The 25,516-nt window shown below is 31.6% G+C and overlaps 2 protein-coding genes across 2 annotated transcripts; both read left to right on the forward strand.

Moving 5' to 3' along the window:
- Positions 1-1,071: 1,071 nt before the first annotated feature.
- LOC108807597 (uncharacterized) lies at positions 1,072-10,666 on the forward strand. The gene is made up of 17 exons (XM_018579866.2): positions 1,072-1,218; positions 1,312-1,579; positions 1,688-1,784; positions 1,863-1,987; positions 2,056-2,140; positions 2,242-2,395; positions 2,468-2,523; positions 2,741-2,864; positions 2,944-3,138; positions 3,250-3,373; positions 5,596-5,811; positions 5,888-6,326; positions 6,432-7,378; positions 7,479-8,070; positions 8,189-8,781; positions 8,943-10,019; positions 10,092-10,666. Exons 1-17 carry the CDS (start codon positions 1,072-1,074, stop codon positions 10,664-10,666), a joined length of 5,814 nt encoding a protein of 1,937 aa, XP_018435368.2.
- An 11,284-nt stretch (positions 10,667-21,950) lies between these two features.
- LOC108805588 (IQ domain-containing protein IQM2) lies at positions 21,951-24,732 on the forward strand. The gene is made up of 7 exons (XM_018577509.2): positions 21,951-22,132; positions 22,351-22,788; positions 22,875-23,055; positions 23,142-23,230; positions 23,327-23,417; positions 23,511-23,855; positions 23,947-24,732. Exons 2-7 carry the CDS (start codon positions 22,373-22,375, stop codon positions 24,586-24,588), a joined length of 1,764 nt encoding a protein of 587 aa, XP_018433011.1. The 5' UTR covers positions 21,951-22,132; positions 22,351-22,372; the 3' UTR covers positions 24,589-24,732.
- Positions 24,733-25,516: the final 784 nt, after the last annotated feature.

Below are 25,516 nucleotides of genomic sequence, written 5' to 3' on the forward strand. Positions count from 1 at the left end.
GTCTTAATGATGTTATTTGGAAAAGAACTAAGTCACTGCACCAGAATTCAACAAAGAAGCAATGCACAATTAAGATTGGCAATTGTGAAGGGAGTAAAACCGTTTGATTTGCTTAAGAAACTATGAATCTTTTTCGGTGTTTATTTATGTTTTTTCTTTATCCTATGTTATTGCTTCATTTTCTTTGAATTTCCTATGTTTTTTTCCCCTTTGTACTTTGTTATTTTATCTGGATTTTATGAATTAAAATAAATTTGGTTTTTATTAAATAATCAGTTCATATCAATCATCAAGCAGCATATATACCCAGATTTCCTAACTATCCAGAATCAGTTACATTCCTAATCCAGTTATAACTCTATAGTTTAATGTCGTATCATACCTGAAGTATCATGCCACCGAAAATGTTGCTGTTGCATCTCTGTAGTTCAACTTTTATAATAATCACTCGGTATATTCTTACTGTAAAACAAAAACTTATCTTTATTAGGAATTTTAAACAAGATAAAAAAACAAATAAAAAATAATAACAGTCAAATAATAACAAACAAGATCTACTCGCTTCTAAATAAACATCTAGATATTCAGTGTAAAGAATCCTATATACTTATATTAAAATCAACTATATTTAAGGAAGTTCCATTATCTGGATTATTAATTTTAAACAAGATAAAAAATAAAAAAAAAATATAATAACAGTCAAATAATAACAATCAAGATATACTCGCTTCTAAATAAATATCTAGAGATTGTGTTTATGCGATTTCCTATATACTTATTTTAAATAAACTATAGAAAGAATATCCTCTCTTAATCAACTATATTCCTGGAACTTCCACGCTTAACAATATCCATTCTCCCGAAAAATATAATAAGTGTTTAAAATAATATCCTTTCCGAATCAATAACCGTCTGTATCTAAAATACTTGAATTAACAATAACTAATCCTAACAAACTCATTATGAATAATCACGGAAGATTCTATACCATAAACCGTCGAACCATTACTTTCCTATATATACAGCATTGTAGTCTCATATCAACGCAACCATTTCAAAACATATTTCACAATGTCGTATAAGAAAAAGATTGTGTACCTTGATGATATCAGGCCTTGGAAAACCACATGGATGATTGAAGCCAAAATCATACACACCTGGAAACCATCAAAATCCGGTTTTGGTGAGACTTTATCAATCGTTCTCGCAGATAAAAAGGTAAATTTCATAACTTGCGTTCATTTCATAATTATACTTATTTATTAATTTTATATCTTCTTCTAATCATAATTTGCGTGCATTTCATTACAGGGGATCAAAGTTCTTGCTACATGTAAGAAGGATTATTTGAGAACTTTGGGTGCTCAATGCATTGTTGGTGAATGGATAATTATTGACAATTTCCAAGTTAGTGAACCGGGGAAACATTACCGAGCAACAAACAATAAGTTTAAGATCAGTTTCATCAACCAGACGGTTATTAAACCCTCTGATTTCCAGAACGATGATGATATGTTTCTTTCCTTAGCAGAATTTGATTCTGTTTTGAGTGGTCAATTAGATGCAGATATTTTAATTGGTAGGTTTTTAATCAATTTTTATTTTCATTATTATAAATACTTCTTTTATATTATCACAGTTTGTAATATTGATGCTTACAGCTGTCTAATTAAAATTATAAATGCAGACATACTTGGACAAGCCATAGATGTTGGGCACCTTCAAGTTCTCCAATCTAATGGAAAGGAGTTGAAAAAAATTGAGTTCACCTTAAGAAACATCAGGTTATATCTGTGCATCTTTTTTTTGTTCTTTATCGATATAAGATAAATTTTAATGATTTTATTACATGATATTTATAGTGATGAGCGCATACAATGTTGTTTTGTGGGGAAGTTTGCTGAGGAAATGCAAACTCATAGAAATGAAGCACAATTTGGAGTTGTTGTGTGTTTGATCCGATTTGCTAAAATCGGATCATTTAGAGGTACCAAATCTATACACTTTTTCTATAAAAAAAATTACATAACATACTAAATGTTAATATTTTTATAGGTAATCTCCAAATATCAAATGCTTATGATTCCTCAAGATTGGTTTTCAATCCTATCATACAAGAGGCAGAGGAACTCAAAGAAGTGTAATTTTTTTAAAAAAAAATTCTTATAATTACAATTATAACGCCTATAGTTACATCGATCTTCTAATTAACTATTACTTCTTAACTCCTTTGTATGTCAGTTACAAACTTAACCATGACTCTATGAGCATTGTTGAAACAAATGAAGAAAGGAACATGATCGTTCCAGAATCAAACTTGGAAACTCAGAAGAAAGTTGACCCTTGGATAAATTATGATGATAAAACCATTTCTGAGTTACTGTCATCCACAGAGGTTATCATTTTACATTATCTTCCTAAGATTATTATAACTACAATTGTTAAATTTACTGATATTTGTATACAGGTTGAAAAATGCAAAGTTGTTGCCACAATTTTTGCTATAGATACTGCATATTCGTGGTATTACTTTGGATGTGAGTTGTGTCAACATAGGACTTTTAAAGTCCTGGATGAAGATTCACTCATTACCAAACCTTTGTTCTGGTGTGAAGATTGCAAAAAAAATGTGACGAATGTCAAACCAAAGTAATACTTATATACATCTTATTTATTCTACTAATCTTCCAATACGTTTCTTTAAGCTTATAATAACAATTTTGGTTGCTTAATAACTTAGGTTTAAGCTTCATATTAAAGCTAAGGACGACACAGCTGAAACCAGATTTTTACTTTTTGACTGGATTGCAACTCCGGTCATAGGAGTTAGTGCTGAAAAACTTCTTAATGGCTCTTTGGATGAGGTACTTTTCTTTATTAAAAATTCCTAATGGCTAATTAGGCTGCAATTTGTTTTTATATTCAACCTAAATGCTCTTACAGATAGAAGATCCAGAGTTGCTCCCTGAGTGTATTAAAGAGATAGTTGGAAAAACTTTTAAGTTTGGTGTTAAAGTTGAAAAAGGACTTGAATTATTTAAGGTGTTAAAAGTGTGGTCTGTTTACAACAATCTCATGGTTGATTCCAAGTCTGAAACCATGTCTGGAAAGGGAACAACAACAATCACAGAATCTGAGGTATTTAAATAGTAATGATATTGTTTTATCCTATATTTCATGCAAATTTGTTTATCTGTAATATTCCGATTTATAAACTAATCAACATTATATATTTCTCTATTATTGTAGGGGTCTCTATTGACTTACAGTGAAGAAAGCTCCAGCAAGATAAATACTCCTTCCAAGCGCTCACAGGATGAGATTGTGGATATTCCGGATACCACATCAACTTCAAAAATTCGTCCTTTAAAAAGTATAAAGGTTGAAAAGATGAGCCATGAGGAATTGAAGTCAAAGAAGAAAAACTAAATCCAGAAACTATCTTTAAGTTGCAAGATTTGCTTTTTATTATTTGTCATTTATGTTTTATTTAATAAGTGTTTACAAACACATCGTTTTAGTTTCCTGTTGGTTCATGTTATTGTTTTAAAGATTTCTTTGAATTGATGTTAGAATAAAAATTGTTTTCCCATATGAACTGCTTCTTTATATTAAACACCTATTATGACAAACAAAGGCCCGCGTAGAATATGAGTATTATCTATGATTATAATATAAACACCTTCTATGTTTTATCACAAACTAATTACACATAAATATTTTCAAAAACTAAGAGAATTTCATAATTTTGTTTAGTTTCAATTGTATTCTAAAATAAATCCAAAGATATCTAGAATTGACATAGTGAAATATCAAACTATATATTTGAAATGTATAAATGTTTTTAAATAATTTAATAATAACAACGAATCATAACAAAGAATATTTTATCCGCCTTATATGTGTTTTGTATTCACTAATTTTTTTTTTAAAAAAAGGAAAATGTGACGTATATATATATATATATATATATGTTTTTCAGTTGTTAACAGTTTCATAATAGATATCATTATATTCGGGCCATTAATATCTTTAATAATAATCAAATTAAATCATTTAATATAAACAAACTCAGAGTTGTGCGGGATTTATTTTGTTCATCTCAATATTTGATGTTCTAATAGGAAAACAATAATGAAAACTCCTAAGAAAGGCGAGAAAGGCGTTACAGGGATGGACTGCCATGGTCAATCTATTCAGAAAAGGAAACGAAAACAAGCTAACAATGAGAACAATCCCTCATTAGCCACCAGTCAAAATCAAAAATCCAGATTAGGATTAGTGTTGGAAGATGTCACAAACAGACCTAACATTGAGGGTTTTTCTTTTATCCATCTCATACTGTCTATATAAATATCACCTTTTCTATATAAATATAACATATAGCAGTTTCCTAACCAGTTTTATATTTTGCAGACAATGAAATTATAGATCAAGTTACTCCTACGAAGAAAAACAGACTAACTGTCGATGTTGGTTGTAAGTTATCAACTGTGCATTGTCATATATGTTAAACCATTGTCTGCAAGTCCATACCATTTTTTTAACTTGCAGGTATAGGCCTGAGGATGCTTAAAAATAGACTAAGGCAAACGGCAAGTAACAGTACATTAAGCAGTAGTCAAGGTGTATTTGATTCACAGATCAGAACATCAAATCAGACTACAATACAAACAAACTTTTCGGGTGTTACTGATGTTCCCCCTTTTCATGGAAATACCAACTATCCAAAAGGGACAACAGGTAGAGTTTCATGTGTTATTTTAATTGTATGCGCAATTATTTTTCTATGTATATATTTTTTAATATATCCAGTTCAAAACCTATTAACTCTTATGAAACCGCTTATAGGCATACAGAGACAAGTTTCAGCCGCCAGCATAAGAAGGAATATACCTCAAACACACTTAAATGATATGTCTCCTAACTCATTTAATCAGACACTGCCAACAAGCAATCGGTCTATACCATTGAAATCTATATTTGGCAGGGTATTAAAGGATATCACAAACATACCTCAAAGTGGTGTATTTGGCACAGAGACGATTCCATTGTCTTCATCACAGTCTACAAGATTTGCCCCACTATCTCAAACTCCGTATGTTCCTTCAACAAGTATGGGATACTGCAAAGGTAATTTAAAAGACAGCCATATTAACATATGATAAACCTTTTATCATAATTTTTAATCTGATAACTGGTTGAATGACAGGGAAGAAAAAAAAAAGTAGCCATTGTCCAAAAAAGAATCAAAGCACCTCTCTCATTTGTAAGTTTCCATTAATTTTCATAAGATCAAATTTTAAATACAATTTTATTTAACATACAGCTTATTGATTTCTATTGATTTAAGCCAAACCAATTCGGAAGCTTATAACACCATTAACTATATCCTCATCTCGCAACCAACCATTCAGCACTAATGAAATTGTGTCATCTTCAATATCAACATTTGATCATACTGTTATTGAGCCAAGAAGGTTGTTTGGAACTGATGATATTAATTCAAGTGAAGGTATATTTTTACTTTACTGTTTTATACAAAATATTTTTAACAGATTCCATAAATTTGATCGAGTTGAGTTTATTTTGCAGATGTCATTGAAGGTCAATACAATCAGGAATATGATATAAGCAGTGATGAAAGTGATGAATATTCTGGGCTATCAACTTATGCTGATCATATTTTTAATGATGGGAAATCAAACCGCTTTGACTTTCAGGCTGTTGTTACAAGAATAAATGCACAGAAAGCCAAAAAAGCAGAAATGAAACTATCATCATGCTCAAAATCAAAACTAAAAGTTATTGGTGAGTTCATGTTATATGTGTTTAATAGCATTGATTATTTTTAAGATACTAATCTTATTTTCTCTTTATTTGACAGCATATATTGATGAGGGCGATCCTGCTTTCACATGTCAGTATTTTAAGGCCAAATTGTGGTATGGTGAACGTCTAGACAAAAAGACAAGAACAAAGAACCCAGTTTTTTCTATATGTTGTGGACAAGGTCAAGTTAAACTTCCAATCCTGAAGGAGAGTCCATTAGTTATTAAACAGCTGCTCTATGGGAAAGATGAGAAAAGTCGATATTACCAAAAAAATTTAAGAGCATTGAACATGCTTTTTTCTTTTACTTCGCTTGGTGGTAAAGTTGATCGCTCTATTCCTAATGGTGTTGGTCCAACAACTTTTACAATTCAAGGGGAAAACTACCATTTGATGGGAAGTATGAAACCAGATGCTGGTGATTCGGCCAAGTTTTCTCAGCTTTATATCGTTGACATTGAAACCGAGGTTGATGATAGAGATTCAGTTATGAGGTAATGGAGACCCGATTTGATTTTTATGCCTATATACAATTTCATGCTATAAATTAATTTACCATTACGTTTTGAATAACATTATTATGTTTCGTTTTGTTTTAGCAAGTACAAGACAGAACCTGATAAAGCCAAGAAGCATGCATTGAGAAAGAAAATTATAAAGGATATTATCAAAGTTCTTGACAACGTTAATCCATATGTCAAGAAGTTTCGGCAAGCACGAGAAAGACTGAGCATGGAATCTAACGAGAAGTTTCACATGAGGATTGTGAGTAGTCGTGAGAAAGATGGTAGGACTTATGATACTCCAACAGCGTCTGAAGTGGCTGCTTTGATTCCTGGAGACTTCAATTTAGAGATGGACAGGCGTGACATTGTTTTGCAAGAGAAACAGACAGGCTGGTTAAAAAGGATTAGTGAGATACATCCTTCTTATCTTGCACTTCAATATCCTCTTATTTTTTCCTATGGAGAAGATGGTTTCAGACTTGGAATAAAAAAAAGAGATTCTCCTGCGACTGATAAACTAAAGAGAAAGGATATAAGTATGAGGCAATGGTTTGCTTACCGTCTTTTTGAAAGAGATGGCGAGTGTCAAACGCTTCTGCATTCAAGAAGATTATTTCAGCAGTTTCTGGTGGATGCGTTCACAACCATAGAGACAAACCGAATCTGTTTTTTAAGGCAGAATCAGAAATGTTTGAGGTCTGACAGCTATGACTCAATTAAACAGGCTCAGAACGAAGGAAAAGTAGATATGAATGACCAAGGTGCTCGGTTTATTTTGCCCTCTTCCTTCACCGGTTCACCAAGATACATGAAGAACAACTATCTAGATGCAATGGCCATTTGCAAACATTTTGGTTTCCCTGATTTGTTCATCACCTTTACTTGCAATCCTAAATGGCCAGAAATCACGAGATATCTTACACGGAAGGAATTGAATGCAGAGGATAGGCCAGAAATAGTTTCTCGAGTTTTCAAGATGAAGTTGGATTCACTTATGATAGATTTAACTGATAATGAGATCTTGGGAAAGACAGTGGCATGTAAGTGTTTTTATACTCAATTGTTTACTTTGGCTAATTATTTTCGTAAATTATATATTTGTTTTTGATTTGTTGACTTAGTTTTGTTTCTAAAATGCAGCAATGTATACTGTTGAATTCCAGAAGCGAGGCTTGCCACATGCTCACATATTGTTATTCATGCACCCCAGTTCTAAGTTGTCTACGACTGATCTTATTGACAAGACCATTTCAGCAGAAATTCCAGACAAGAAAGAGGATCCAGAACTATATGAAGTGGTTAAAGACATGATGATTCATGGACCTTGTGGAGTGGTTAATATGAAATCACCCTGTATGGAAAATGGCAAATGTTCTAAACTATTTCCAAAGGCATTTGCAACCCGAACTACGGTTAATAAAGAAGGCTTTCCAGTTTACAGGAGACGGGATAATAATCATTTTGTTGAGAAGAAAGGTTTCAGATGCGACAACAGATATGTTATACCATATAATAGAACTCTGTCTCTTATGTACAGAGCTCATATTAATGTGGAGTGGTGTAATCAATCTGGGTCTATCAAATACTTATTCAAGTACATCAACAAGGGTCAGGATCGGATTACTGTAGCTGTTGAAGGGCCTAAAGAAGGAGTATCTTTGGAAGACAGTGATGTGAATAAAACGGTTCCCCAAGACAAGAAAAACGAAATAAAAAAATTCTTCGATGGCAGGTACTAAATTTTAAATAATTTAATTATAGAATGTTTGTATTAAACGATTTATGTAGTGTTTTCTTTGTATTGTACTGAAGATATTTGTTATGTCCTAATATATATATCCTTCTTTCAGATACGTCTCTCCATGTGAATCTTCATGGAGAACACTTAAGTTTCCTATTCATTATCGATCAGTGCCGGTTGAGAAAATCCAGTTCCATTTACCAGGCAAGCAGATTATTATCTTTAAGGATGACGACACATATGAGGAAGTAACAAGTCGAGTCATGATTCAGAATACCTATTTAATGGCCTGGTTTGAGTTGAACAAGGTTAGCTCCGTTGCTAGAGCTCTAACTTTAGCTGAAATTCCAACAAGGTTCATATGGAACAAAAAAGAAAGAAAACTTCAAAAAAGAAAAAGAGGTTTCAGCATTGGGAGAATAAATTATGCACCAAAGAAGATTGAGGAAGCTTATTATCTACGTGTGTTGCTGAATATTGTCCGTGGCCCGACGTGCTTTGAAGACATAAGGACGTATAATAATGTGCTTTACTCTTCTTTTAAAGAATGTTGTTTTGCTCGTGGTCTACTTGAAGATGATCAAGAATACATCGATGATATTATTAGGTCAAGCTACTCGAGCACAGCATCCTGCCTACGACATTCATTTGCTGTCATGCTCATGTCTATGACTTTATCGATGCCAGAAAAGGTTTGGGCAAGTACGTGGGAGTTTCTTTCGGAAGATATACAGTATAGGCAGAGGAAACAATTAAACAGACCAGGTTTTGCTTTAACCTCAATTTTATATAAAACCATCTGATTTACATGCTTTCATATATACCGTATATCTTAATTTAACTCATTACCGTTATTTTAACAGGATTATGTCTTACTGATGCTGAAAAAAAAGAAGGAGCCCTATTGGAGATTGAAAAAATTTTGAAAAGCAACGGATCTTCACTATCTAATTGGGACAAAATGCCAAAGCCCTTCCAGAATGTGGATGATTGTCAAAATGTACTTATTCTGGATGAGTTAAGTTACAACCGTGAAGAGTTGAGGGTTCAACATGATAAGGACTTTTTAAAGATGACAGATGAACAGAGAAAGATTTACCAGGAGATTATGGATGCAGTTACAGCAAAAACAGGCGGTATTTTTTTTGTTTATGGATTTGGTGGGACTGGAAAGACATTTTTGTGGAGATTATTATCTGCTGCTATTAGATCCAGGGGTGAGATTGTGTTGAATGTTGCTTCATCTGGTATTGCTTCGCTTCTGTTAGAAGGAGGAAGGACTGCACATTCTAGATTTGGAATACCAATCAATCCTGATGAATATTCTCTGTGTAATTTACCACCAGGGACGGATTCTGCTAATTTGGTTAAAGAAGCCTCACTTATAATTTGGGACGAAGCACCGATGATGAGCAAGCATTGTTTTGAATCGTTGGACAGGAGCTTAGTAGACATCATGAGGACTAAAGAAAAGAAACCATTTGGTGGGAAAGTTGTTGTATTAGGAGGAGATTTCAGGCAGGTACTTCCTGTTATTAATGGTGGTTCAAGGGCTGAGATTGTGATGAATTCTCTAAATTATTCCCATCTATGGAAACACTGCAAAGTGCTCAAATTAACAAAAAATATGAGGTTGCTGTCAACTGATATGACTGCTGAAGAGTTGAAGGAACTAGAAGCATTTTCGCAATGGATATTAGATGTTGGAGATGGAGTAGCTGGCGAGCCTAATTATGGTGATGCACTAATTACTATTCCAGATGAGTTTCTGATTATGGATGCAGACGATCCTATAGAATCAATCAGCAAAGAAATTTATGGAGATGCTACAGCTCTACAGCATCAGAAAGATCCTATTTTTTTTCAAGAGAGAGCTATTCTCTGTCCTACAAATGAGGACGTAAACAATATAAATCAGCATATGTTGGATAAACTTGGTGGTAAGTATTTTTTGATCTCTACTTTTTGATTTTATATTTGTTACATTCGATAATTTTTTTTTCTGGTTTCAGGTGAGGAAAGAATATATTTAAGCTCAGACAGCATAGACCCATCTGATACACGATCAGTTAATGATCAAGCTCTGACACCAGATTTTTTGAACAGTATCAAGGCATCAGGTTTACCAAACCATACTCTTAGGCTAAAAGTAGGATGCCCTGTCATGTTGCTGAGGAATATTGATCATGTTGGTGGATTGATGAATGGAACTAGGTTGCAGATTATAGATATGTCTGATTTTTGTGTGAAGGCTCGAATTATTACAGGAAAGAAAGTTGGGGAAGTCGTTTTGATTCCAAGACTGTCAATTACTCCTTCAGACAAGAAGTTACCATTCAAGATGAGGAGAAGACAGCTTCCTATTTCTGTGGCTTTTGCTATCACTATTAATAAAAGCCAGGGGCAATCACTCTCGCATGTTGGAATATTTCTACCGCGCCCGGTGTTTTCTCACGGACAACTCTATGTTGCTATCTCTAGGGTCACATCCAAGAAAGGTTTGAAGATTTTAATTGTTGATGAAAATGGAAAGCCTCAGAAACAAACGCAAAATGTTGTTTTCAAAGAGATTTTTGAAAATCTCTGAATTGTTTTGGTTTGATGATTCTATTTGTTTTATTTAACAGACTATTATTTTCTTTCACACCTTTTGCGTGTGTGTTTACGCTCAAACAATGAGAACTTTAGGAAAAGTTCATTATGGAATAAACAGAAACAGATTACATTATGTTGTCGTAGTTCTAATCAATAATCAATCATCAATCATCATCCATAAACAGTTACATTCCTATATAGCAGCTTTAATAGATCAGTTGTATTTCTAACTCAATACTAATACATTTGAGTATTACTTATATTACCTGATCGTTAAAGCTACTGTCCCATGTCATCACTGGATTGTACTGAACTCCAAAGTTTAAATCCTTGCTTTTTAGTCTGTAAAACGTTAGATATGTTATTGATGGAGAATCTATGCTTTTAAAACATTCGTTGATGTATTAATTAGATTACTTATCTTTGTAATTATCCTCAGTGATAGAAATTTTTGGAGCATGTAAATGTCTGTGAACTCCCCTTGCACACCTCGGAATAAAAACCAAAAGACATTAATAGAAAATAAAATAACTAAAACAAAGTACATTTATTTTTAATAATATAGATTTCGAAGTCTTAAGGTCTTTATTTATCGTTGTTAAAATTTGTTGTTAACATAAAGATCTTCATTTAATAGTATTTACCTATATGTTACAATATAAAGTATTTATATGTTAACATAAAGATTAACTGCAACAGTATTTAATTGAATACCTTTTGAATTTTGGTTTCGGACTATCTATTTAGATTTCCATCTCATCTGAATTAGAGAAAGAATCATCAGATAACTTGAATAAGATATTATGATTAAAAAAATATATTTGAGAATAACATATTATAAAAAAAAACATTCAACATCTGAATATACTGTATTGAAAAATGAAAATACGAAGAAGATACCTATGAATCAAAGCATTTACCTGGGAGTATGTTTGGTAGCGTACATATGTCTTTGAACTCCCTTGCAAACCTCACAATACAAAGAATCATAAATATATGTTAAACCTTAATTCTAATTCAAAAAAGTTTAATAGTATAGATATTGAAATCTTCAAGCGCATTTATTTTATTAACATACAATATTTATTTACGAAATACAAAGTTTTTCAAAACAAAAATATTTAACGAAATACATAAAATTGCAACATTATTTTAAAATAATACCTTTCGAGTTGTGGTTTCAGACCATCTCTTCTATTTCCATCTCTACTGATTATGAAAATCAAATTTTCAAATCCAACATGCATAACATATTTGGTAAAAAAAATTAGATCCGATATCAACGGTTTAAAAAAAAAAAACATGTTTCATCGGTAAATACAGTATTGAAAAAAGAAAAGTATGATGAAGATTCAAAATCTTGGTATTTACCTGGGATTATTATCGGTAGCCAAGGACTCAAACTCGAAATTGTACAAGTTGCTGAGGATGTTTTTGAACTTCGTTTGCAAATCTCACAATAAAAACAAACGACCGCATAAATATTGACCCTAACAAACTTCGTTTGGATGATTTGTTTTTCCTGGGAATACCCATCTTTGTTTCGCAGTTGAATCGACAGAGTAGGATCCAATTTTTTTTTCTTTACGGCTATGCTGTCTGAAAAACGCAAACTAGATCTGGTTTCTATTATCATTGAAAATCGAGATTGTAATGGGCCTGGGCCTTCATATTTAATTTTCTGAAAACCAACCAAAACTTATAATTAATTTAGTCATATTGTAACCCATTTGTATGATAACATTTACAGGCCCGTTTAAAATAAATATTTATATAGCAAATAAAAAATTTATTTAATATGAACATCTAAATAATAACTTGACAAATTACAATATTATAAGTGATTTATTATAACAAATTTTTAAAACAAATTGTATTTATTTAAAAAAAAATTATGTATTAAGTCATATTTAATAGTTTTGATAGCAAAAAAATTATGTGGTTTTCAATTTATGGTGTTTATTAAATTTTGAATTAATTTATAGTTCTATTTGTTTCTACTAAAACTAGAAACAATTTGCTAATATTCACTCAATATACTTTTGTCATATAATAATTTATCAAATTTCCATGTAAATATATGCATTGTTAAAAATGTTAAAAAATCGTAAATCGTAATTTATGTATGATATGAAGATTCTAAATATTATATAACCATACTATCAATATATATTGATATATTATGACTGTGTTAGAAACTTAGCCAATTTTTTCAGTAGTAGTGTTTTATAATTCAATATACAATCTCTTATATATACAACCAAAACATACATATGTTCATATAACATTATATTCAAAGAATACAATACCCGCGCTTCCGAAAGCGCGGGTCAACCTCTAGTATGACTTAATAGCACATTTAATTAGTTAGGTTATAACCACACGTTCTCCCCTATATTGAAATGGACGGCAATGATGTAACTAATGATGTCGATGGATGACACTATTTATTTTGTCTTATGTGCTATATATGTTCTACCACCTCAACACAATTATAGGTAGTTTGATACATTCATTTAATTCAACTTCTAGGTTTCAATTAGTCTATGATATTCAATTCTTATCAGGAAAATAAAAAACAAATGTTTGAACCAGTAAATATGTAAAGGAAAGATATCGTATTAGTTTGGTTGAGATGTTCTTTTGTTAACTGACTCTTTCAAATCTAGCAGACCAACTTTTCCTAGCTTTTACCAAAAAACAAAACAAAGCTTAAACTAAACCTTGATCTTAACAGCGAAATTTCTCTAAGACAACATGTAAATAACAAATTGACATTTTCTCCATCGGCAGTTACTACTCAGTGATTATATGAAGAAAAGAATAAGTCAACTATAATTATAAGAAAAAATCTTTCGAAATTGCAAGTGACGTTGGAAGAAATCATAAGTAAAACCGTGTAAAAAGGTCAAGGTTTATTAATATATTAATATTTAATATAGGAAATTAATTAAACAATGATGATTTAAATAAAAATTTATTGGTCAAAATGGTAAAAAATATATTTATCATACAAAATTACAGTAGACTTAAAATGACATTTATCTTGAAAAAAATAACAAAATAACAAAAATGATACTTATTATGAAACTGAAAAATATTTACAAACAAATTATATTCACGATTTTTTTTGTCAATATATTCACAATTTAGTTGTCACTGTTAACCTAATCTATAAGGTAGAAGATATCAACGTGACTTTAATATTTAAGACAAAATTCATGCATTTCTAGCATAAACGCACTAGTATCTAAATAATCTAAGTATTTTTTTTGTCATAATCTAAGTATTTATAGTTAATTATATACACCTTTTAAATTTCTAACTGCTTTCTAGGTATATGATAATGTAACTATATATACAAAACATTTCATCAAAAGGGTGAAAGAAATGTTTTTATTTCCTGATCATCATCATTTCAAATCGTACATGCACATACTTCCTCTGTTTTTACAAAGATATATATTTTTATTTTTTCACATATGTCAAAAAAACACACTAAAATTTGATCGTAAATGCATATTTTTAGAATAGCAAGTTTCCATAATTTTTACCCAATAGAAATCAAATAAACACATTAACTTTTTTGAAATTTACAATCTTTTATTAAATAATACATTGAAAATATTAAAAAATATATCTTTTTTAAAACAACTTTTTCTAGAATATAGATTTTTCTCAAGCGGAGTGACTATCTATCTTATTAAAACAGGAACATTACAACTTTTCCTAGGTGGATTTTTAAAAGTGGACCTCATATATTTAAATTAAATGTCTCATTCTTTATATATAATACGTACCATAGTCTAACTTTGCATTAATGTATTTCCTTAAATACATTTCTTCTTTTTGTCCATATTCCATATATGATTTTCACATTTATTACATGTCGATTTAAATAAGATATATACTAAGAATACTAAAAATATTAATCGTTCTATAATTATCCTATACAATTCATTTTAAATTGATCAGTATACTTTCATTGGCCATATTGATTTTATTAGTATGAATAACATTAGGTAGATAAGTCATAGACACATACATAAAGATATGACTATTCTTATAACTATGCTGGGCCTAATCTACTTTCTAAAACAAATAACACATAGCTTCATATATTGTATAGAATATAGTAATATTGTATAGTATTATACTTATACAATAATACTAAAAACAAACCAAACCGAAATATAATATATATATCGAAAATGCTTTGAACCATTACACACAAAATATATTAGACCTCAGAGATAAAATTCACTTTGAAATTACGTAATAATTATTTTAAAAAATTAAATTTCGTAATATACAAAAAAACATAAGTTTTATATAAAATTTTGTGTTACAATAAAAAAAACAACTCGCGTTTGCAAAGTGTTATTTTTACATACGAAAGACAGTTTTGATATTGTTCTTTAAACACAAAATTGAATTATACAAACTCGATACTACATAAAATTAAACAATATAGAATACATTTTAAAAATAAAACTCATGCGGGTGTGCATATGTTTATATAATATATAAATATATTATGTTACACATATTTCATATAAATAATACCCCTATGTAAGTTTTGTATAATAAATGTTGAAAATACAAAATATATAGCACTATATATTTTAAATAATATAGAAAAAATATACTTTACGTTATCATAAAATTTAAAAATCAAATTTAGTAATTAAACACATTGCTTATTTAAACACATTAGTACACATTGTTATTTATCAAAATTTTATATTAATACACATTACGATCATGTATAACATTTAGTAAAAACAAAAAAAAAAAAAAATTGACTCCCGCTCGGTAGAGCGGGTCATGATCTAGTATATTAATGCAATCAAAACCACACTGAGTTTTGAAAAGTTGTTAAACACTTCCGATTTGAAATCTAACAAATTTAGATTTATTTATTTGTGTGATCAGATAACATGAATATCTAAGTTTCACTGTAAATAACCGGATCTATCTATCTTAAGTCAGCTAACAGATTCCCAGAAAATTAGTGCTTTGGTTTTGGCTTACCGGATATTCCAAATTATAAAAAAAAACATTAAAGCAATCAAGTCATTAATATCGATGATCAATTAATATGTACCAGGTAAATAGGCGGATCACGGATGAGTAATCAAGTCCACAACTAATTCGCTTTTTGGGTTTACACGTTGGTCTTCATTCTTCTACCGTCCAATAAATGAAGCAATAAGAAGACATTTTCACTGTAACATTCAACTTTTACTTATGGCGCCTTTCAATATCACATCCATTCCACACGTTGAGACCGAAGAGCAAGTCGAGTTTTTGGAATGAGTCAGTCAACAAGAGACTATAATCCAGCAAACGTCAACAAAGCAAAAAGTGGCCGTACTCTCTCGGGAATAGGTAAACAATAATAGAGAGAGTACAAGCCGGTGGACCAAAACGTAGGTGGTTCGCTTCACTCTTACTTGTCGTCGCGTCGGTGCACTTTTTATGTCTTTTTACTGAAACCAACCCCGCGTCTTCTTTTGGAGTCTTGTGGCTTCGTTGTTACATTATCTTTATTTTGGCTACTATAATAATTTCGAATGAATATGATTGGAAGAATTTACTCTTGCAGAGAATCCTCTCTGGCATTATTTAATTCGTCCTTGTGCTTACCAGCTGGCCTCTACCTGTTACGCTATCACTCTCGCATCCTTTGACTTTATTTCTTTTTTTTTGAGAAAGAAAAAGAATTGACTTTATTTCTTGCTACTACGTAAACATTTACTACTAGCACTAAGATTATCAACGGTAATTAGCTTTTAATCCTACTAAGTCTTGTTTATAGTTTAAGTAGAATTACTGTGGAGTATAAGTTTTACTCGGGCAAATGATTTGAATGGAGTAGAAATTTAGGCCAACTTGTGAGTACTACAAGTTGGGCATTATAACTACTAAATGAATACATAATCATTGAATGCATTTAATTGGGGACCAATGAACTTTTCAGGAGCCAGTTATAATTAGATCAGATCAATCATATTTTAGACGATTATATGATTGTATTATTGGCCAGTTCTAAGTTAAATGAAATCAAAATTCCTATAATTACCATTTCGCAGATCTAAAGATTCTTGCAGACATTAAAAAGTGTCATAAATTTGAATGCTGTCAAAAAGATATGGTTGTCTCCATGTTAGGTACGGTGTAGTACTTGAAAGCAAACACCAACCTCGTGGTTTGATGTGAACTCTACACGTGGCGAGCTTACCGATATCTTATGTACGGTCCGAAGTTTGTTTACGTCAAACTATGCCATTTTTCTAATATAGCTTATGAATAATTGAAAATAGGTCATTATATGCTAAGAACAAAATCTAAGTTGCTTGGTTTTTAATGGTTTCATGAGCAAACTAAGGTCTAAATAAAGAGAACGAGATCTAAGTTCATGATTTTATGATTTGGAAACCATGTTTTAGTGAAATTGTATTATTTGTTGTTATTGTTGAATGATTTTAAATTAAACGAGATTCAAATGGATTAGATTTATACAAAAAAATACAGTGACTCATATGGTTTGGTGTAGGTGCCATTGTTTCTTTGAGTATTTGAACCATAGCACGTTAACTAAATTTACATTAAGTTTGTGAACATGGTCAAATGAAAACAATACTATTTTTGTCTATGAAAATAACGGTTGTATTCACAGTTTGAAAAATAGATTTTGATCTAAACCATTCTAGAATTCTTAAAAAAATCAAAGGTTAGTTTGTGAACTTCTGTAAAAAACTTCTAAACGAAAACCATGAACGAAACAATGCAGTTAAATACTCTTTCTGTTTTTTAAAGATAGATGTTTTAGAAAAATAAATTGTTTCACAAAAATGTATTTTTTTATGTTTCCTATACAAAAATTGCAAATTTCAATAAAATTGATTGAATTTATTGAAAGACTATTGGTTAAAATGCATTGAAATTTGATAATTTCTAAAAATGATGTATAGTTAATGTGTTTTCTTATATATGTGAAAACACCAAAACATACATCTTTAAAAAATAGAGGGAGTAATATTTTTATGGATGAAGTAGTGCATTTAATAACTATGACCATCATTCAGTCATTGAGATCTGAGCTGACAGTTGTCACTTAGTATATTTTCAGAAACCTAAATGTTATGAAGGGAATGAAATCAGTAAGATAGTTCTATACGAGCTTAATCTAAGTACATTGATTTTATGATTCTTAAAACTCGGACATACTCCTATATCAAAATCTTTTTGGTTCACTGTTTCCAACTAAAAACGGAGTATTTAAACGTTTACACAAAAACCGTTTATTATACATATAGATCCAGTCCTTTATTTCTATGTCTATAAAGTTTTTTTTTTTTTTTTTTTTTTGAAAACTTTTTTTTTAAATAAACATTTACAAGCTCCACTTGAATTGAACTCATGTACATTGGGGGTGGTAAAACGCTTCTGTCCCACTGCACCATCATAATATATTCTATGTCTATAAAGTTTAGTAACAAGTATTTGTGTCTAGACGGGATGAGGTAGCACATTTGGTAAGAACCTTGGGGCCAATGGTCATGCTCATGGGTTCAAACCTCGTGGAGGGGAACTACCTCTTCCCTGTCACCAAAAATGCGGTACTGGGTGTTGGGCCTTGCCCTCAACCCAAGTTAAGTCCTCCTGGGTGAAGTGGACCGCTGCCTGACCGGGCTCAGAGAATGATCTGTGTAAGCAGGGATGGATTATCAAAAAAAAAAAGTATTTGTGTCTAGCTGGTGTTATTAGTTTGCGATATAATATGACCAAATATATCATTTAAGATGTGTTGGGTGAATTATGATATTAGAGCATGATTATTGCAAAGGTTCTTAGCAAAAGTTCTTAATATACATATATATATATATTATATATATATATGTATATATATATATATATATACATAATATATGTATATATGTATATATTATATATACGTATGTAATTGTTTGCTAAAGACTTTACGGAAACCGAAACCAAAAATTTCTTAATTAAGGAACTTTCGGTTTTCGATTTCCGTAAAATCCTTAACAAATAATTACATACACATATATAATATATACATATATATACATATATATGTATTAAGAACTTTTGCTAAGAATCTTTGCAATAATCATGCTTTTATGGTTTCATCTTAAAAACTTCGAGCTCGCTCTTGGTACGTACTTTTTTTTCATCAAATCAAAGCGTTACATTTTTGTACTGTTACAAATCAGTTAAAACTGTAGGCCGAGGGTCCAACCGTACAAAATTATTGTATCGGATGACTATATAAACCATTATTATGAATTTATGATCCATAATATCAATAACAAATCTCTATATAGTAAACTGATCGAAATCCATAATAAACACAAAACCCATAATAAATACAGCTTTATTGTAAGATGTGTCTAACTGGTGTTATTAGTCGATATGATACGACCAACCGAATAGATCATTTAAGATGTGTGTTGGGTGAATTATGACCATATGGTTTCATGTTAAACCATTATAGATTGTCTAAAGCCATTGAAGAAAGGAAAATCAACCGTATATGTTCGGTAAAGAAAAAACAATTGTAGTTATCAATTAAACTCGTACTATATCCAATAGAATAGGATAATACTATAATAGCACTAATGCTTTTTGAGATTATTTAGTTGCCATATCCAATACGCGCATGTGCACGGAGACGGTACGTTTCAACCGATGCTTGACATCATAGTATTATCCTATTCTCTTGTGTTCAATTTTTTTGGGTTTCTAAGTATAACGCGTACGTTAGAATATTAGAGTAAAGCCAAGTAGTTGACAAAAAAAAAGTAAAGCTAAGTAATTTTAGCATGGGTATATCGGTTATGTTAAACACCGGTTATGTATGTGGTTTATCACATTGAGTCACTTGTATATACATCATTTTGTACATTCATTCTAATTCAATGAAGAATTTTTTTGTAAAATTATTTATTCAAGTTTTCTGTAAAATGGTGTCCGGGTTATTTATGTAGTTTTTTCGCATTGATTTACTTGTATATAGACTACTTTGTACATTCTTTTTAATCATACTGAGAGAAACCATTCATTAATAGAATTCCTTTTTCTTTTTAATCACTGCGTACGTAGGATGAGTAACGTTACGCGTATATATACCTGATATGACCTCGTGTTCATACTCACTTTTCATTCATCGTATCAGTTTTGTAGTACGTTATATTAATTTTAGAATATATAAGGATACCTAAAGTTTTTTGCTTTCTTATTGTGCCTTAGACCGTTTTCATACTGCCTTGCAACATAAGAATTGTTGATTAATTCTGAGTCTATGACATTGCATATTTGATATTTGTGTAAACCAGTAAATATATGTTTCTACCTTTATGACCTTTCACTTTAGGTTATGTATGCCAAAAAAGCATCTATTGTTAATGTTTTGTTATCACCGGACACCGTCACACCGGTGTAACTAATGTACTCGTTTTTGGTTAATATCGGTTTATTAGTAATCGACTGTATTTTGCGTTTAACATTAAAATACTAAACGACGTATCATCTTGTCCAAAAATGTTGCTGAATGAAGGTGCATTTAGATTAAAAAGGTTTGATATGTTGAGTTTGTTAGAGGGACATAGAAGGAGACAAGTCGCCCTCAACCTAATTTTCCAGAGAAAGTGTACATATGCATGTATTGTGGTACGACCTCTTATATTATTTAAATCACTTATTCTTTGGTTGTTGTTGTTTACAGAAATAACATACCTCCAATATTTTCTTTTCAGTGGAAAAAAATCCTGTAAATTTGCGTCGTCTAAGTCGACCCGGGTATTTCGATGTTTACATGTCTTTCTTAAGTGTCGATCTTGGCTTTTATCGTTACAGTTAGTAACAACTAAACCGTTGCAATGATCTAATACCAATACGTGCATATGTATCGATGACGACAAATTTTGAAAATAAATTATTTAGATGGACAGGTATACATTATGCAATAAAGTGTCGCTATATGTAAAGCTTGAATGTTCCATTGCCTCGTTACATTAAGGATTAAAATATACAAATAAATGACATTATATGCTTATTTAATTCCATGGGTTTTGTTCTTATTAACCCACCAAAACACTTTTGATTGAATAGAGTAGTATTATGTGGGTCGTCACGAAAGGAAGAAGGAAATTTCATAAAATCGCATTTGATTGAAATAAATAATATTGGGGTCCTTTTAAACTGATAAACATGGACTTTTTTTAAAAAAAGTAAGAGAATAGTATTCACTTAAAATATCCACGTATGCAACTACGTCACTTTATTATAGTGATAGAAAAATTGTACTAACTAATACTCAAAAACTGGAACGAGTCAAATTCAGAAGATAAAAAAAGAAATGGATTGAGTCAAATATATTTTATTTTTTGGCTGGTGACCAATTTTCTATGGAGATTTAAAAACTCAAAGAAAGAACATTGTACAGGGCATAAAAAAACATTATACAGGGCATGGCTTAACACTAGAAAATGTAAGTCACGTAAAAACAGAAGAAATTCACCTAAAAGATTTTCTTTAAAAAACAAATAGAAACCAATACACTATAATCTGTCAGAGAAAAACTAGTAAAGGCAGTCTATGATATTGAAAGGTAAAAAGTAAAAAAATAAAATAAATACAAAATACTTGTTGTTTGAGAAATTAACTAAACATTATTATAAATTTAAAAATCACGCGGATAACTTAATTTCTTTTATGTTTCAAAAAAACTTAATTTCTTTATATATTTTTTTTGAAAGTTAATTTCTTTATATTTCAAATTTACTTCCTAAAGTTCATAAATATTGCACCGAGCTGTAAATTTTTTGGTGATCATACGGATTCCTAATTTTTTTTTTTTGACGGCACGGATTCCTAATTAAGTTAAAAGATTACTTCCATAGTATTTCCAGTTAACTTTTATTTATCTGTTTATCTATAAATATAATTATTAGTTAGTTTTTGATATAATCATATAATTGAAAAAAAATTCTTGCCTGACCTTCAATATTATTCTTTGGGATAATTAATTGAGTAGAGTAAAATCTGCTTTGAACATTTGACCTCGTATGAATATTCTGCAGCTACGAAAAACACGTGGTTGGAAATATCGACGCTGCTCTCTCTCTCTCTAACACACACCCTCTCTCTCTCTCTCTACCCTGTCTTGTCCCTCTGGAGTTTTTTTTTTGCTAAAATTGTCCCTCTGGAGTTGACGGTATTATATATATAAACTCCATCCCTGAAGAGTTTGTAACTTGCGAGTTGTGAGCCTTCAAAAAAGAAAACAAGAGCAAAGAAAAACCTCTCGACTCTTCCTCTCAAGAACATAAAAGTATCAAAAGAAGATTCAAGAAGAAATAAACAGAAAGTTTCAAGATTCCTCTGCTTTGAGGATAAACCTGTTCAAGTGCCAAAACGTATATTCGAGGTACTTATAATTCATCTTGACCACGACTGATTCTTCTCTCTCTCTTTATATTTTAAGGAGAAAATGTATTTCATTTAATCGGTTGTGATTTATTTCCGGGTTGCTCTGTTTTTTTCAGATCCGAAAGTTCTGTTTTTTTTTCTTTCTTTCAAACTCTGTTTTTTCTTCTCTCTCTGTTTATGATTCAGACATAACAGATTCGTGATGTTTCACTTCAGGTTAGAATCTCTGTTCCGTTGAATGGGTGTATCATTCTCCTGTCAGTTCGAGCAAGACGACGTGGAAGCTGCTCTAGACTCTGTCACGGTTAAGTCCATAAGCTTCGGCGATGACGACGAGTGCAAGACTCCCAAAAGATCTGTAAATTTCAACGACGGAGCTCTAGAGCCAACCATCTTGAAATCCATGGGATCTGGTGGTAAAATGGTCGTTGAGAAATCCGTTAGCTTCAAAGGGATGCAGCTAGAGAGAATGATCTCTCTCAAGAGGTCTCTTTTGAAACAAAGCGACAATGCTGGTGGGATCGCTAGAGAACTCTCGGTTCTTGATCCTAGGAACCCTAAACACGAAGCTGCTATTAAGTTACAGAAAGTTTACAAAAGCTTCCGTACAAGGCGAAAGCTGGCTGATTGTGCAGTTCTCGTGGAGCAAAGCTGGTTAGTCTTCTTTTTTTATTTTATTAAAAAGCTGGTTCATGTGTTGTGTTGTGGTGTGGTGATCTAATATTTGTTTATGTAAACAGGTGGAAACTTTTGGATTTTGCTGAGCTGAAGAGAAGTTCTATATCTTTCTTTGATATTGAGAAGCACGAGACCGCGATTTCGAGGTGGTCTAGAGCTAGGACTAGAGCAGCTAAGGTTGGTAAAGGTTTGTCCAAGAATGGAAAGGCACAGAAGCTTGCCCTACAACATTGGCTTGAAGCGGTAAGTTTTATAGAGACTATTTTTCTTTAATAGTAGTACAACTTTTTGGATTGAACTTGGTCTGATCTTTGGTTTAATGCAAACAGATTGACCCTAGACATCGGTATGGACACAACTTGCACTTTTACTACAACAAATGGCTCCATTGTCAGAGCAGAGAACCTTTCTTCTACTGGTAATAATTACTTCTCACTAGCATCTTTCTTAAATGATTTGAGCTGAATCATGAAAACTAAACTTAGATATATGTGTGTTGATTCAAATGTTTCAGGCTTGATATTGGAGAGGGGAAAGAAGTAAACCTTGTTGAGAAATGTTCTAGATCAAAACTTCAACAACAGTGCATCAAGTACCTTGGTCCGGTTAGTATCTATTTCTTTTACTTGCTCAACAAGTAACTTTACCGATAAAACTAGAAACTTGTTCCTTATTGTTGTCATGTTTATGTTGTGTAGATGGAAAGGAAAGCTTATGAGGTTGTTGTGGAAGATGGAAAGTTTTTTTACAAGAACAGTGGAGAGATGCTTCATACTTCTTCTTTGGAAGATAGTGATTCCAAATGGATTTTCGTGCTCAGCACGTCGAAAGTGTTGTATGTTGGGAAGAAGAAGAAGGGTACTTTTCAACATTCAAGCTTCTTAGCTGGAGGAGCTACTGTTGCTGCTGGAAGATTAGTTGTTGAGGATGGTGTTCTCAAGGCTGTTTGGCCACACAGTGGACATTATCAACCTACTGAAGAGAACTTCTTGGACTTCTTGTCTTTCCTTAGAGAGAATGATGTTGACATCACTGATGTAAAGGTAAGATAAATAGATTTGATTTGAATGACTTAGATCTCGAATTTGTGAAGGTTATGTTCTTATAAGTGTTTTTCTGTTTTGTATGTTTCAGATGAGTCCTACAGATGAAGATGAGTTCTCCATGTACAAACAGAGAAGCACTCATATGAGAAACCATTCTTTGGAAGAGGATTTGGAGGTTGAGAAGACTGTTTCATTTCAAGAAAGAGCTGATCCAAGAGAAGAAACAACTCCAGTGATGGATAATATCGAATCACCGAAGAATGTGGAATCCTTGAGTACATTTGGAGATGAAACCCAATCCAAAGCAACTGAAGACTATGATTCAGGTGATGATGAAGAGGAGGAGGAAGAGATTTTTAACTTAGAACAAGAATCAATGCCTTCAGAGCAGACCTCAGGAGGAGAAGAAACCAGAGAAAGTGAAGAAGAAGTAGTCAAGATTCCAGAAGAATCCATCTTAAAAAGGATAAACTCAAAGAAGGAAACTAAATCTTTCCAACTTGGGAAACAACTATCATGCAAATGGACAACAGGTGCAGGACCAAGGATCGGTTGTGTAAGAGATTATCCATCAGAGCTTCAGTTTCAAGCACTGGAACAAGTCAACTTGTCTCCAAGATGTGGTTCTGTTTCAAGACTCTGTTTCTCCTCATCGTCTCAATCGCAAACGCCTCAGATGTCACCGTTATGGCAAGGGATGTCATCACCTGGAGATATCACAGATTCATAGCTGATGATTTTTTTTTATTACACATTAAGTTCTTTCGGTCCGATCTATTCTTTTTGTGTGAATAGAGAAGATGATGACTTAGAAATTCTTTTGTATTATTGTCTTTTATCTTTTAGTGTAACACGGCAGCATTTCATTTGTTTACTTGGTTTCTTGCTTAACAAGAATTACAGATTTAAAAGTATTTTAGATTCTTTTTCTACGCTTTTTTGGTTTTGGAAAAAGCCTGTTAATGCACACAAGTGATTCAAGATTCAAGACATTTTTAAAACTGTTCCTCACTTTTACCTTTCCAGCTCGATTTTCAGGAAAACTCAGTGGAGATTCAAAGCCCTAGGCTGCACATCTCACGATACCTGTTGTCTGTTGATGCGAGCGTGGTAAGGCTTTTAAAAGGCCCATTAAGTTTGGTCAAAATAAGCCCGTTAGAATGTTTGGTTGCTTTGCGCAACAAGAACCATGCCTAGTCTCATGCGTTTCCCACCTACCAAATGAAAATCATGTTTATTTTCACAACTTTCAGGTTTGTGATGTCACGAGAAAATCTTTTGGTTTAAGTCTCTTTTTTTCCTTCTTACAATTGCAATGTGTACGGCTATATGGTTTGTTAGATGAGACCAAAGATTGATAGAACTTTGTATCATTTAGAAACAAAATAATTTAGAAACAAAATAATTAAACACTGACATGAACAAACTATTATTTGTTTTACTTTTGGATAAAAATGTTAAGAACTAAACTATCGTTGTCGTGGATGGATAGAACATTGTCTTAGAACATATTAAATATAACTGTTATATGTGACTGACTGACGTCCATAAATATATGACATTTGGCTTTACTTAATCATCATGATTAATAACTTACTAGTAATAACTAAGCTTATTAAACGTATGTATGACTTTTAGATGCTAAAATATTTGATTTA

Source organism: Raphanus sativus, chromosome 6 (assembly GCF_000801105.2).
Source record: "Raphanus sativus cultivar WK10039 chromosome 6, ASM80110v3, whole genome shotgun sequence".
Lineage (NCBI taxonomy): Eukaryota > Viridiplantae > Streptophyta > Magnoliopsida > Brassicales > Brassicaceae > Raphanus > Raphanus sativus.

Excerpts from the sequence above, each read along its gene's own strand:
- LOC108805588 (XM_018577509.2), top strand. The coding sequence starts at position 22,373 with ATGGGTGTATCATTCTCCTGTCAGTTCGAGCAAGACGACGTGGAAGCT. Across the intron at positions 23,056-23,141 it reads TACAACATTGGCTTGAAGCG|ATTGACCCTAGACATCGGTA; the intron begins GTAAGTTTTATA and ends TAATGCAAACAG. Across the intron at positions 23,231-23,326 it reads AGAGAACCTTTCTTCTACTG|GCTTGATATTGGAGAGGGGA; the intron begins GTAATAATTACT and ends CAAATGTTTCAG.
- LOC108807597 (XM_018579866.2), top strand. The coding sequence starts at position 1,072 with ATGTCGTATAAGAAAAAGATTGTGTACCTTGATGATATCAGGCCTTGG. Across the intron at positions 1,785-1,862 it reads TTCACCTTAAGAAACATCAG|TGATGAGCGCATACAATGTT; the intron begins GTTATATCTGTG and ends TGATATTTATAG. Across the intron at positions 5,812-5,887 it reads ATCAAAACTAAAAGTTATTG|CATATATTGATGAGGGCGAT; the intron begins GTGAGTTCATGT and ends TTTATTTGACAG.